Genomic DNA, 13,482 nt, shown 5'->3' on the forward strand with positions numbered 1-13,482 from the left:
AAGGTTCTGGGTGACTTTCCTGAAATCTACCCCTTTTCTTAGACCTCTTCAGTCATTTTCCTTCACCCCTCCTGCTTCCCCTACAACCTTTCTGCCTGAATAAGGAGCCAAAGGCTGCAAAAGCTTCCCTAATTACAACCCTCTCTTTTGTGTGTGTGTGTGTGTGTGTGTGTGTGTGTGTGTGTGTGTGTGTGGTGCTGTCACTTGGTGAGTAGAGTTTTTACTGATGACAATGTCTATCACTGACTTACTCTTCTCCTAACTCTGGATTCTTGTATCAATCTGTCCACACTTAGGACTGGTCTGGCTTCATAAAAATAAAATGTATTATCCTTTTATACTTAAAACGAATTCCATATTGTCTGAAAATTAAATTACTTTTCTATAAATAACTAAGATTTTATCAGCATACAGGGCAACCAAATGGCAGGGAATTTGGAATTCACACAGTCTAAACAACAATTAAAGTCTTATTTCACTGATATTTGTGAAAGTTGACTGGTCAATCCTCTCTGAACAACCCCCCTTCACTAATTGGTTTCTTATTGCTTTCTGTCATGTACTACTATTCATTCAACTCCTCCTAGTAAGTAAACAACAGCAGGACAGTGTTGCTGTAAAAGTAAGAGCTTCCTCTCAAATACACATCCACAAAGAATCATGCTGAAACCTATGAAGCAGGACTCATCTTCCGTACGACAGGTTTCTTTCGTTCCATAGCCAAGTATGACTATGATTATATGAAAAGTGGATGTACATCTGACAGCTTATAAAATTGCAAGTGATCAGACCCAGTAATGTGACAATCACTACATATAATTGTGTTTCGAATCATCAAAGAACAACACCACATCATATGAAATATATTCTGTATGTTCTATAGAGAGGAGTGTGTACTGAGAAAAGAAGTGAAAGATGTACACTTTGCTTAAAGAACAGCATCATAAAACCATCAAAAGTTGATGTAATGCGTGCTTGTTTGTCAAGAGCCAGTTTCAATCAACTGATTTTCTTCAAGTCACAAATATGACTACATCAGATCAAAGGAAGATTCCTTCATGTCGAGTACATAAAAATTATCAGTTGCAGCATTTGTAACTTACAAGCCTCCATTTTTTACATTAGTCACTAAGTGCACAAATTTATAGTACATTTTACTATACCAACTGTTGCCACAACAAGGGTAGGTAATAAACTCACAATGTATCATTTATACCATTTTATGCTGCTAATAATATTACCCTATATTTGTCTGATGAAAAATCCTCATTTTCTTTCCATTTCACATCAGTCACCTCTACTATATCTATACTGAGGCTTCACATTTCAGTTCTCATATTTTCTAGCTTCCCTACCACATTCAGATTATATATTCCGACTCTTAGAATGTGATCCTTATGTTCATTATTCAATAATTTTTCATAGTAAACTTTGCCTTGGCAGTCCCCTTCTGAAGACCCAAACAGGGGACTAATCCAGAATATTTTGCCAATGGAGAGATAATTACAGTGCTTTTTTAATTACATGCCAGATGTTCTGTGACTACACCTTATGTGCCTTTAATGCAGTGATGTTCATTGCCTTCTGCAGCCTCATGCCATGATGGTGAGGCAGCATCACCAACGGGAGGAATCCTTTGATAATAGGTGTGATAGAAAAGCCGTTTATTGGGCTAAATACCTTACACAGGCAGATTACTTTAAATAGGGTCCAGATAAATGAACTGTCATACAAACAACAAACTTGTCTGAGTAAATTTACTCTCATTCATCAGAACGTTAGAGGACTATTAAACAAAGTTAACGAACCTCCTGTCTGTTTACATGATCTGCAACGTCAAAAGTTAGAGTGTTATGTTTAATCAAGTACCATGTAAATACAGCAATCGACATGTTAAACTCAGAATTATGAATTATCAATCCATTTTTGTACACAAAATACGTGAAAGGAGGAGCTGATGATATTTACTTCTACAATACTCATGTTGGCAGCTGTTCTCGATTCGAATTCTGGAATATTTACTTCATCTTCTTTTGTGAAGGCATTTCGGAAGGCTGTGTTCAGTAACTCTGCTTTGTCAGCACTGACTTCGATAGTATCTCCTTTGCTATCATGCAGGGAAGGCATTGACTGTTTCTTGTGCTAACATACTTCACATACAACCAGAATCTCTTTGGATTTTCTGCCAGGTTTAGAGACAAAGTTTAATTGTGGAAACTGTTACAGGCATCTCACATTGAAATTTCAAGCTTCTGTAAAAGATCGCCAATCTTGGGAATTTTGCGTCTGTTTAGATTTGGCATGTTTGTTCATTGTTTCTACAACAGTGTTCTAACCCATTTTGTGTACCAAGGAGGATCAGCTCCATTGTTTGTTAATTTATTTGGTATAAATCTCTCAATTGCTGCTGATACTATTTCTTTAAATCCAAGCCACATCTGGTCTACACTTACCTTATTAATTTGGAACGAGTGGAGATAGTCTCTCAGGAAAGCATCAAGTGAATTTTATCTGCTTTTTGAAATAGGTATATTTTTTGATTATGTTTTGGAGATTTGGGGATTACAATATTCAATCTCGGTACGACAACTCTGTGTTCACTAATTCCTTAATCAGTTTTGATGCTCTTTATTAACTCAGGATTATTTGCTGCTAAGAGGTCAAGTGTGTTTTCACAACTATTTACTATTCACGTGGGCTCAAACTAACTGCTCAAAGTAATTTTCAGGGAATGCATTTAGAACAATTTTGGATGATGTTTTATGTGTACCTCCGGAATTACACATGTATTTTCGCCAACATATCGAGGGTAAATTAAAGTCATCACTAACTATCATCATATGAGTAGTGTGTGTGTCTGAAATCAAACTCAAGTTTTCTTTGAACCTCTCAGTAACTGTATCATCTGAATTAGAAGGTCGGTAAAAGGATCCACCTATTATGGTCTTGCTCTTAAGGTGATGGTAATCACAGCAGGACTTGTGTCGTCTAGATCCATCCGCAGTCTCGTTGGTACGACCACAATTCCTGCACCGTATTAACTATCACTCTCTTCTATTATCCAGTCACATAATTGCTGGTTAATACAATTTCTGTGATCAGTTGTAAATACTTAGGAATGCACTGGTGCTTCATCCCCGGCTCGTATTTCACACTGGATCATGAGTGTTACTGGCAACAGACACCACAGTAAAAATAAAATCTCAGATTCCAACAGTAATTCTTTCATCCACTCTCTCTCTCTCTCTCTCTCTCTCTCTCTCTCTCTCTCTCTCTCTCTCTCTCTCTCTCTCTCTCTATGCTCCACTCTCCTACATATCACAGTCTTATAGCCAGCTTGCAGCCACTTGTGGTTCACACTCCTCAGGCACCACTCATCCTTGTCTGGAATGTCTGAACTCTTGATTAACATTCCCTTTCTTAACTTCATTACTTCGGGAGCAAAATTACCTATATTTACAGGTATCTCTCTTCTGCCATACCTCTCTTGTAGGTGTACAATACTTCTCTTGACAAAACATCCAGCATATAGTTTTCCTCCAGAGGCTCCACAACACACAACATACCTTCAAAAATGGCTCCAAGCACTATGGGACGAGGTCATCAGTCCCCTAGACTTAGAATTACTTAAACCTAACTAACCTAAGGACATCACACACATCAATGCCAGAGGCAGGATTCAAACCTGCCACCATAGCAGCCGCGTGGTTTCAGATTGAAGTGCCTAGAACCGCTCAGCCACAACCTTCAAGTAGATCTAGCTCCATTCACCTAAAGTGCCTTCCCAGTGTCACATGGCACACTATCATGCAAATCAAGTCTTAGTGCAATTGTATGTGGTTCAGTTTGCAACAGTTCTACAATGGCAACAGTTTCCCATAGCTGGAGTGTCATTCCAGTAAGTTCTACTGTATGTTCCAAGACTTGCTAAATAGCACTGAGCTACATAGTAAGTCATGGAAAGTATATTGGGAAGAAAGATTAGAAGCTGTGGGAGGGGAAGTGTTCATTGCAGTTGACAAATATTCTCTCTATTGAGGTCAAATTTGATTGGGACAGTGAAATTATCTGGTGGTGTATAGTAGGTCTGGATGAAATAAAGTTAATTGTTGGATTTTTTACTAGGCCACTGATTCTGTTGTGACAGTTTTAGTAAATCAAAGGAAGTTTACAGCCAGTAGTGTGGAAATATTAGTTGGAGATCCCCACACATACTGAGTACAGACTGGAATATCTACGGATGCACTGCAAAGGTACAGTCAGACAGTCTTGTAAATTACTTTTGAATACTTTTTCTGAAAACTGTCTTGAGCAGCTAATTCAACGATGCACATGTGACAGAAATATTTTACACCTTGTAGGTGCAAATATGTCTGACCTTATCGACAGCATTTGAATAGACACATGGTTTGGTGATCACACATTATAACACGTATGGTTACTAAAGTTAATAACTCATTAAATAAGGCTAGAAACAGGAGGTAAGTAATTGTTAGTGACCCGCTTAGACAATGAACTGACATCACTTTGCCCCAGCATGATGGCCATACAGGGTGTCTACAGATTTTCACGGGATCAAATTCAAGACCTTTTCATTACCTCTCTAAAATGTGTGTGGCAAGAATGACAAAACACTTTTTTTGTGAACCTGAAAGCTAGTTGAAATGAATGCTGAATGAAAAAATTCTCATATTACTTAAACTGCATGTCAGCATGAATAATGTAACTATGTATGGCTTGCTGTGTACCATTCATCAAATGCTATGGAAACATTAAACTCTCACACAGGATGTGGTATGCTATTTTCAGATATATTTATCATCACATCAATTAAAATACAAATTGTTTTAACATAGTAATGTAGTGAAAACTTACACTTTTCCTTAACACATTATAACAATTTTAAAGGTACAAAATTTATGTCGAATGTTAAACTACGGAATGAAAGATTCAGTGTTTAAGTTTCTTAGGTAAACTTGGGATTTCAACATGTAAAACTTCAGGTTTTTCTTTTGTCTTTTCTATAGCCATTCTTTCTTTTTGGGGCTCTTATTTCTTGAACTGTTCTTCTTTTAATATTGGCCACTTAATTTTCATCAGATTCCCTTTTTTTAGGCTACTATTCTTATTGATGGCACAGCAATTGTTTTGTAATGTCCATATTCAGTTGTTTCTCACTTTTAAGTAAACTACCGAACAACTGTATTGCATTGTAAACACTTATTTCTGGAACAATTTTCTTTTCTTTGAACAAGCAACTCCTCAAGTGTGACGATTATAATTATGGCATTCGATATCCCGCATACTGTCCACCATTCTACCATGATATTGACTGCTAATTGCAACAGGGGATGGGACTGGGGGTATTCAATAGTGAGCACAGCATGAAGCTACAGAGCATAGTTGAACTGCTTAGTCAACATGTAACTCACAAAAGTGCTACAGTGCTAGTGGTGTTGATACAAAGACCAGTAATGCTAATGATAAACAAAGCAAAAATTGCATTATATCTGTAATAACAGTTACCAAACTTGAAATTTCATCACAAAGAAACTCAAGGAAATTTGCAGAGTGAGGAAGAAGTGGCAGGTGGAATTTTGGCGTTCCTGCAAAATGAGTCAATGAAATGTATGGTGTCGTATGTTCGACTATGCAGACAATGTACACGAGTAGTACAATGATGACGAAACATGCTTAACAAGTGAGGGTGTATTGAAACAGGTGTCAAGCCAAGTGGTTCATCATCCTTGTCAGACAGGGAACCACAAATCCCATGTCCAGTGTAACACAGCAAAGGACGATCGTCATCCAAGAAGCAGGTACTGAACATAATAATGTATGTGGAAAATCATCTGCATCATAGTAAAAAAAAATATTAACAGATTTCAAGTCTGCAGCAATATGACTGTAGTGTGTTCTGGCATGACCACAAGTGTCGGAACAAAAATGAAGAACACAGCAGAAGAGACAAGAAGGCAGTGAGATGATGTTAGCCAAAGTTGCGCCGATTAAGACCACACCATGACAGGAGCAGCCTCTACAAGGAGTGAGTATAAGCGCCACTCCTGCCAGCCTCGGCAAAACAGTATAAGCACCGCTGTAGATCAGCACTCACAGAACAGTTATTAGTGATGTGTACCATTGCTTCTTTGGACATTGTGTATAGCGAAGAACATTACTATTTACATGTTGCCCATCGCTTGCAACACTTGTTGTAAATTCAAAAGTTAAGTATTCTCAATTTTCTTATTTACAATAAAACTATTAATGTGATTTGCTTGAATTGTTGTATATCATTCCAAGAATGCTGCAGCCTTTAGGCACCCTATACGAGACGAGTGGGCAGGACCCCACATAGTGCATAAGAAAAACTACAGATATTCAAGGGAGGATAAGGCACACTTGTTACAAAAGCTGGTATATGCATATTTCAAGGATGCTTGATACAATTTGCAGTACGTGCAAGATAGTGACCTACTATGCTATGCACATCAAATTGCATGCGACATACATCACAGTGATTTCAAGGGAATGTGTGGAAGGATGCGCAATTTCAAAAAGTGCTACAGTACTGGAAGACATATGATAACAAAATTTCAAACAATATGCCAATTTGATGATGCACTGCAAAATATTGAATCAGCCCAAAAATGTGTGCACGAGATACACAAACTTAACCCATCATTCAGTAAAGAATTTCTTTTCAACTCTGACCAATCATGATTTGAGGAGGAAATGCTTATAAAGAAACCATGGAAACTAGAGGTACCAAGAGTGTTGTACAAAGATCAACTAACTCGTGTGAGTCTTTGTGGTCACTGCAGCATACCATTTTTCATTTGGTATTCATGGTTTTTAAAGTGTATTATAATTTTTGTAAAACTGGCTCTCTCCACATCATAGTGAGAGGTTGTAATTTGGTGCCATGGGACACAAAAATAGCTAAACTGATTAGTGGGGATTGAATCCTGGAACCTTGGATTTAAAATCCAACCCTTACTCATGATGAAACCAAGCCACACTGTTATTTATTACTCATTTTTGACTTATTAGAACTAAAGTACTATTTTCAAATTTTCTCAACTAAATCTTCAGTTTTTCCTTGAATTTTATCTGCATTAAGGGGAACAGTACGTTATCTAACAGCTGAAGGTGGATCAACTGTGTTTCATTAACACATATACTAATTTTTCGTTCCCACACTTTCTGGTCATTAATTCACTCACTCACACACTGTATTTCACAAATTCCATCATGGAGGAGACCCTTCAGGAAGTGTATCAAGGTATGTAATACATTAACAGGCAGTAGCAACCATTGCCACCCACTGTTATAAAGTATAACAACAACAAATGACTAACATTAATTACTCAAACTGATAAGTTATGGTAACTACTTTTATATTATTATTTTTATTGTATGGGGAAAGAAAACGGCTGCTTTAATAAAGAGGAAAAACACTGCTCTTCCTCCTACACTACTCACGCACTGCTTTAATCTAATACTAGGAACAAAGCATTTATCTAATCTCACGCAGACCACTATCAGCTATCCATATACTGGCAAAGTCATGATATATCTAATTCTAATGTTACAGTTGAATGGAATTTACATGCTTGAATTAAAGTATTCCAATAAATTGTAGGAGTAGCTAATGAGGTATTCTCTCTCTCTTTTTTTCCTTTATGAATTTCTGTGTTATGTAATTTGAGCCCCGACACACACACTATTCAGTATATTAGCGAAGGCCCGATTATTTACACTCTTTTATTAATAAAGTTCAGCAAGCAACTGTTTCAATCTTCACTGTGCCTGTCAAACACTCAGCACCACATCTCAAGGAAGAATTTTGTTTTATCTTCCAGCATTTTCTGCTCCCTGTGTTGGAATATTTATAATTTAAGGAACAAGTTCTACACAATTGCCACTGCAGATTGATAACATAGGTCTGAGACATGAAATAGGTTCCCAGATATGCAAGTGGCTCAAAGACATCATAAGTAATAGAACCTAGTATTTTATCCTCAATTGTGACTGTTCAGAGACAAAGGTATGTCAGGAGCATTACAGGAAAATGTGATAGGACCACTCTTGTTCTACTTATAAATTAATAATCTGACAGGCAGAGAGAGAGAGCAGCAGTCTGCTGATGAAGGTGTAGTATACTGGAAAGTGTCACAATTGAGTGACTTTAGAACGAATAAGTATAATATAATTGAATAGGTTAAAAAATCTACTCACCAAGTGGCAGCAGGAGGAAACACATGTAATGGTTAAACAAGTGTAGAAGCTTTTGGAGCCAGTATCTTCTTATTCTGGCAGAAGGCTTGATAGGGAAGGAAGTGAGATGAAGGAAAGGTCACGTGAGGTTTAGGAAATGGGGAGATTTGGGGAAAGTCACCCAGAACCCTGCATCAGGGAAGACTTATTGGACAGGACAAGGAGAAAGACTGTGTTGAGGATTGTACTAGATGATTTTGAAAACCTGAGAGCTTAAAGACAGAAGATAGCATAGTAAGCAAGACAGAGATTACTGACAAAAGTAGCATGGTGCAAGAGTTGTTAAGAGTGAAAGCTAAGTGCATTAAATATGGTAGAGGTAGGGGTGGAGGGAAACTAACCAGTGAGGAGATAGAATATATAGAAAACTAAAAGGGAATGAAGAAAAGGGTAATTATGGAGAAGATATGCTGAGACTGAAGAAAATGAAGAAAGTAATTAATGTAAATTAAGGCCAAGGGATGGCGAGAACCAAGATCATGTTGTCAGTCAGATCCCACCTGTGGAGCTCTGAGGCAGTGGTGTCTGGGGGAAGAATCCAGTTGACACATGTGGTGAAATGGCCTCTGAGGTCATGCTTGTCATGTGTTAGAGTCTGCTCTGAAAAAGTATATTATGTGTTTCCAGTATACAACACCATCTGTCTATGTCTCTTCATCCTAATTATTAACTTTGCACTAGTCATACCTATATATAAGGTTGAACAGTGCTTACAGAACAGCTGGTACATGATGTGTGTTGTTTCACAGTTGGCTCTCCCTTAGATAGTGTATGTTTTACCAGTTACAGGGCTGGTATAGGTGGTCGAAGGAGGGAACCAAATCTTACAGTGAGAATGGCCACAGCAGTAGGAGCCACAGGATAAGGAAATGGATGCAGAAGGCTCATAGTGTCTGTCCAGGATGTTGAAGAGATTGGAAGGATGTCAAAGCTTTGTTAAAGTAGGTTATTAACATCAATACTCTACTTCAACAAGACTATGACTTCGTAAAATTAGGTCCATTTTGTCCAACATTTTACGTGTCACACCTAGAATAGCTTTTTGTTCCTCCTCCCCAATCTCCATAACATCTTGATCAAACCCTAAGGTCCTTCTGCACCCATTTCCCTACGCTATTGCTCCCCTGTCCCTAATGTATGACTTGTCTTGCGCACCCTCCTGCCACCATGTATACCAGCCCTGAAACTGGCAGAACATTTGCTATCAAAGAGCGTCATCTGTGAAATGATACAGGCCATGTACCAGCTGTTGTGTAAACACTGTTCAGCCTTCTACACCAATATGACTCCCACCAAATGATCAGTTAGGACAAATGGGAATAGACAGAGGGTGTATACTGGCAACACACAATATCCTGTTGCAGATCATGCTCTACAGCATGACTTATGACCTCAGCACCTGTTTCACCAAATGTGCCATTTGTTTTCTTCCTCCAGACACCAGTTTCTCTGAACTCTGCATGTGAGAACTGCCATTACAACATGTCCTTGGTTTTTGCCACCCCCGTGGCCTTATTTTACATTATTAATTTTCTTCAGTTTCTTCAGCCTCAGCATTTATTCTCAATAACTAATTTTTTCCTTCATTTGCTTTTAGTTTTCTATTTTTTATTTTCTGACCTGTCTATTTTTCTCCACTTCCCACATCTAACACATATAATGCACTTAGCATTCTGCTCTTATTAACTCTTGCATCATGATTTGTCAATGATCTCTGTCTTGCTAATTATCATATCTTCCAGGTTTTCAAATCTCAACCAGTGCAGTCCCAATCAGTCTTTCCTCCTCATCCCAACTAGTAAGTCTCCCCTGATACTGTGTGGGGTAGCTGAGCGGTCTAGGGCGCCTTGTAATGGTTCACACAGCTGCCCCCATCGGAGGTTCAAGTCCTCCCTTGGGCATGGATGTGTGTGTTGTCCTTAGCATAAGTTAGTTTCAGTTAGATTAAGTAGTGTGGAAGCTTAGGGACCGACCACCTCAGCAGTTTGGTCCCCTAAGACCTTACCACAAATTTCCCAATTTTTTTTCTCCCCTGACCCAGGTTTCCGGATGACTTCTCTGAACTCCACCCCTTTTCCCAAACCTCATTAGTCTTTTTACCTCACCCCTCTTCCTTCCTCTTCAACCCTCCTGCCAGGAGGAGGAGCCACTGGCTCTGAAAGCTTACACATTTCGCGAACCTTTAAGTGTGTTTTTCTGCTGCCACTTTATGAGTAGATTTTTTTGTCTATACAATTCTATTTTCAATAATTGATTATTTTCGTTTTTATATTAGCTATTGTAGAGGGATGAAGGATGACTGACAGAATTTTTATTTGGTGTACTGAATGGCAGTTTGCTCCAAATAGAGAAAAATGTAAGTTAATGCAGATGAGTAGGAAGAACAATCCTGTAGTATTCAAATACAGAATTAATGGAGTGCTGTTTGACAATGCCACATCAGTTTAATACCCAGTCACGACACTGCAAAGTGATACGAAATGGAATTAGCATGTAATGACATTACTAGACAAGATGGATGGTCAATTTTGGCTTATTGGGAGACTTTTTGGAAAATGTAGCTCATCTAAAGGGAGTCTGTGAATAGAACACTTATGTGACCCATTCTAGAGTATTGTTCAAGTGTTTGGGATCACCATCCGGTCACAATGAAGGACACTGATGCAATTCAGAAGCATGCTGCTAGGTTTGTTACCAGAAGATTCAATCAGTACACGAGTGTTACAGACATTTCTGGAACTTAAACAGGAATCCCTGAAGGAAAGACTAAATTCTTTTTGCAAAACTCTATCAAGATAATTTAGACAATAGGCATCTCCAACTGGCTCCAGAATGAGCCTAGTGCCACCAATGTAAATTTTGTTTAAGGACTGCAAAGACAAGGTAAGAGAAATCAGGGCTCACAAGGAGGAAAATGGACAGTCATACAGTCATTTTCCCCTCACTCCATATGTGAGTGGAACTGGAAGGAAAATGACTACTAGTAGTAGTAGTAGTAGTATAAGACACCAACCTCCATAAACCACATGGTGGCTTGTGGAGTATGTATTTGGATGTAGATTTAGATGTAGATTTTTCAATTCATGCGCCCTCAAATATTCATGATGTTGACAACATGGCTATACTGAAATGCTGAGTTTTTTTTGGCAGCTAATTAACCAGGTGAGATCAGTGAATATTACATATACACTAGGGGATTTTATTGATGATAGCAGAAAATGTTGAATCATTACAGCTTAGGGGGGTGGGGTGGGGGGGGGGGGGGAGGGGGTCATCACTCACATTACCCTGAAAGAATCTGCAGTGCACTATTATTGAAACACACACACACACACACACACACACACACACACACACAGTGCAGCTACATAAGTTATTAAATTAGCTAGGCATAAACCATTATTCAGAAGCTAAAACTGTTTCTTAAAGATTTTGTTAAAATCAAATTCCACACAAAATAATTATGTTACACAATAAGACTAAGCACATACCCAGCAGCACAGGCCACCCATCATCAGTTCCCAGAATCTGCTCTATTCCAAGAACTTGCGAGAGTAGGAGACCAACTGTGACAGCAAGCTGGTTAACTGTCCCTAGCCCTCCACGAAGGTTCAGAGGTGCTATCTCAGAGATGTACATCGGCACCAGTGATGTGTTCAGACCTAAAGTCATAAAAGCCAAATAATAAGAAAATAGTAGTAATTGTGAGAGATTATTGGTTTGATTACACAATCACTACAATGCACTACAAACAAATTACAGGAAACAAGGGATTGTTATGTACAGTGGCAAAGAGTAAAAAATCATTGAGAAAGTGAGATGTGATTTTCTCAGTATTAGTCTGAATACAGTTAAGAAGCAGCTCACCAAAACTACTGCAGTGTTAGGATGAAGCAGTCATTTTGTCAGCAGTATTTCAACTGCTTTGCTTACAGAGAATTAATTCTTTGGTTAGTAGGTCAAATGTATCTACAATGTTATATGTGCTTTGATTTAACAAATAGAATGTGATGTTATTGATGAATGAGACTAAAAATGTTTTTGGAAAGCAAGATAAATTCATCTGTCAACATTACCAGCACAGCCATAGAGCTGAATAAAAACAGGAAAAATATCATGATTGGGTTTTGGATGTATTAGAAGTTGACTGAGTAACATTCAGTTAGTATGCACAAGTTCAATGAAGAGTTCTTTCAACAGAATGTGAAGCGTCAGCTGGAAGATTATGTATGTCATATGTAATGGTACACAGAAGGAAATGTGGGTTAGTTAAGTAAACAGAATGAGAAGATTGAGAAGCAAACAATTCCACAATCTCAGCACATAACATATAGAACATGCATCAACATCATTTGCTAGTTTCCATGCATAGTGTTGGTGTCGTGCCAGAGTTGTCTCGCATGCACAAGTGACTGCGGACCTCCAGCAACTCACCGCAGTTGACTCCAATGATGAACCGGCCAAGGAACAGCACCTCGTATGAGTGGGCTATCTTAGTGAAACCCATGAGGCAGGCTCCACCTATTCCCAGGACATTATTGAGGAGCAAACCACCTTTCCTGCAACGTAAGGGGGTGAGTACTTGCACCTTCAAATGTCCTGCTATAAATATTTAACTTACAGGCCCAGTCAATTTAGTCCTCTCAAGTTTTACAAGAACTACATAAGACAAACTCTACAATGAGCTGCATGTTACCCTTTACTATGTCACTGGTGAACCTCAGTGCTTATAATCTTGATAAATCCATTCTATTTTGTGCCACAAAGTAAAAAAAAAAGTGTTATGTGAATGTTTTCCGTATCTCACTGTTACTGTATTTAATTTCCCATTGAGTAACTGCTCAACAACCTGACTGAACAGTGGGTAAGAGGTAGTGTTGCAGATAGGCACAATGACACGACTGCTACGCATTTAAGCTTTCAGACAAAAAAGTCCTCCCTCCAAAATAGTGCACACACTATCTCTCTCTCTCTAAACCACTGTGATAGACCTGTGGACTGCAACTGTGTCTGACGGGAGGAGCAATCTGGCGTGGGTATTGGTGGTAAGGAGGTGGCATGGTACAGGGAAGGGGAGGGACAGCAAGGTAGGCTGAGGAAAAAATAATGTCCTCCTTGTGGGAACATGCAGAGACTTGGTGGGAAGGTGCAGAATTGTAAGGCTGGGTACAGGTGAGGGGGAGGGGAGGCTTAGGGGAGGGG

At 38.7% G+C, this 13,482-nt stretch overlaps 1 protein-coding gene across 17 annotated transcripts in view; it reads right to left on the reverse strand.

Moving 5' to 3' along the window:
• Positions 1-13,482, reverse strand: part of LOC126268161 (glucose transporter type 1) — a 1,240,707-nt gene that overhangs the window by 212,412 nt on the left and 1,014,813 nt on the right. For all 17 annotated transcript variants that reach the window (XR_007549106.1, XM_049973736.1, XM_049973724.1 and 14 more), the window contains 2 exons: positions 12,715-12,839; positions 11,772-11,942 (listed from right to left, as the gene is read on the reverse strand). Coding sequence is in view for 16 of the 17 variants with exons in the window: in XM_049973736.1 (XP_049829693.1) it covers positions 11,772-11,942; positions 12,715-12,839 (296 nt within the window). In the remaining variant the exon portion in view is untranslated. The remainder of the gene's footprint in view (positions 1-11,771; positions 11,943-12,714; positions 12,840-13,482) is intronic.

The sequence above is a fragment of the Schistocerca gregaria genome, chromosome 4 (genome assembly GCF_023897955.1).
Source record: "Schistocerca gregaria isolate iqSchGreg1 chromosome 4, iqSchGreg1.2, whole genome shotgun sequence".
Lineage (NCBI taxonomy): Eukaryota > Metazoa > Arthropoda > Insecta > Orthoptera > Acrididae > Schistocerca > Schistocerca gregaria.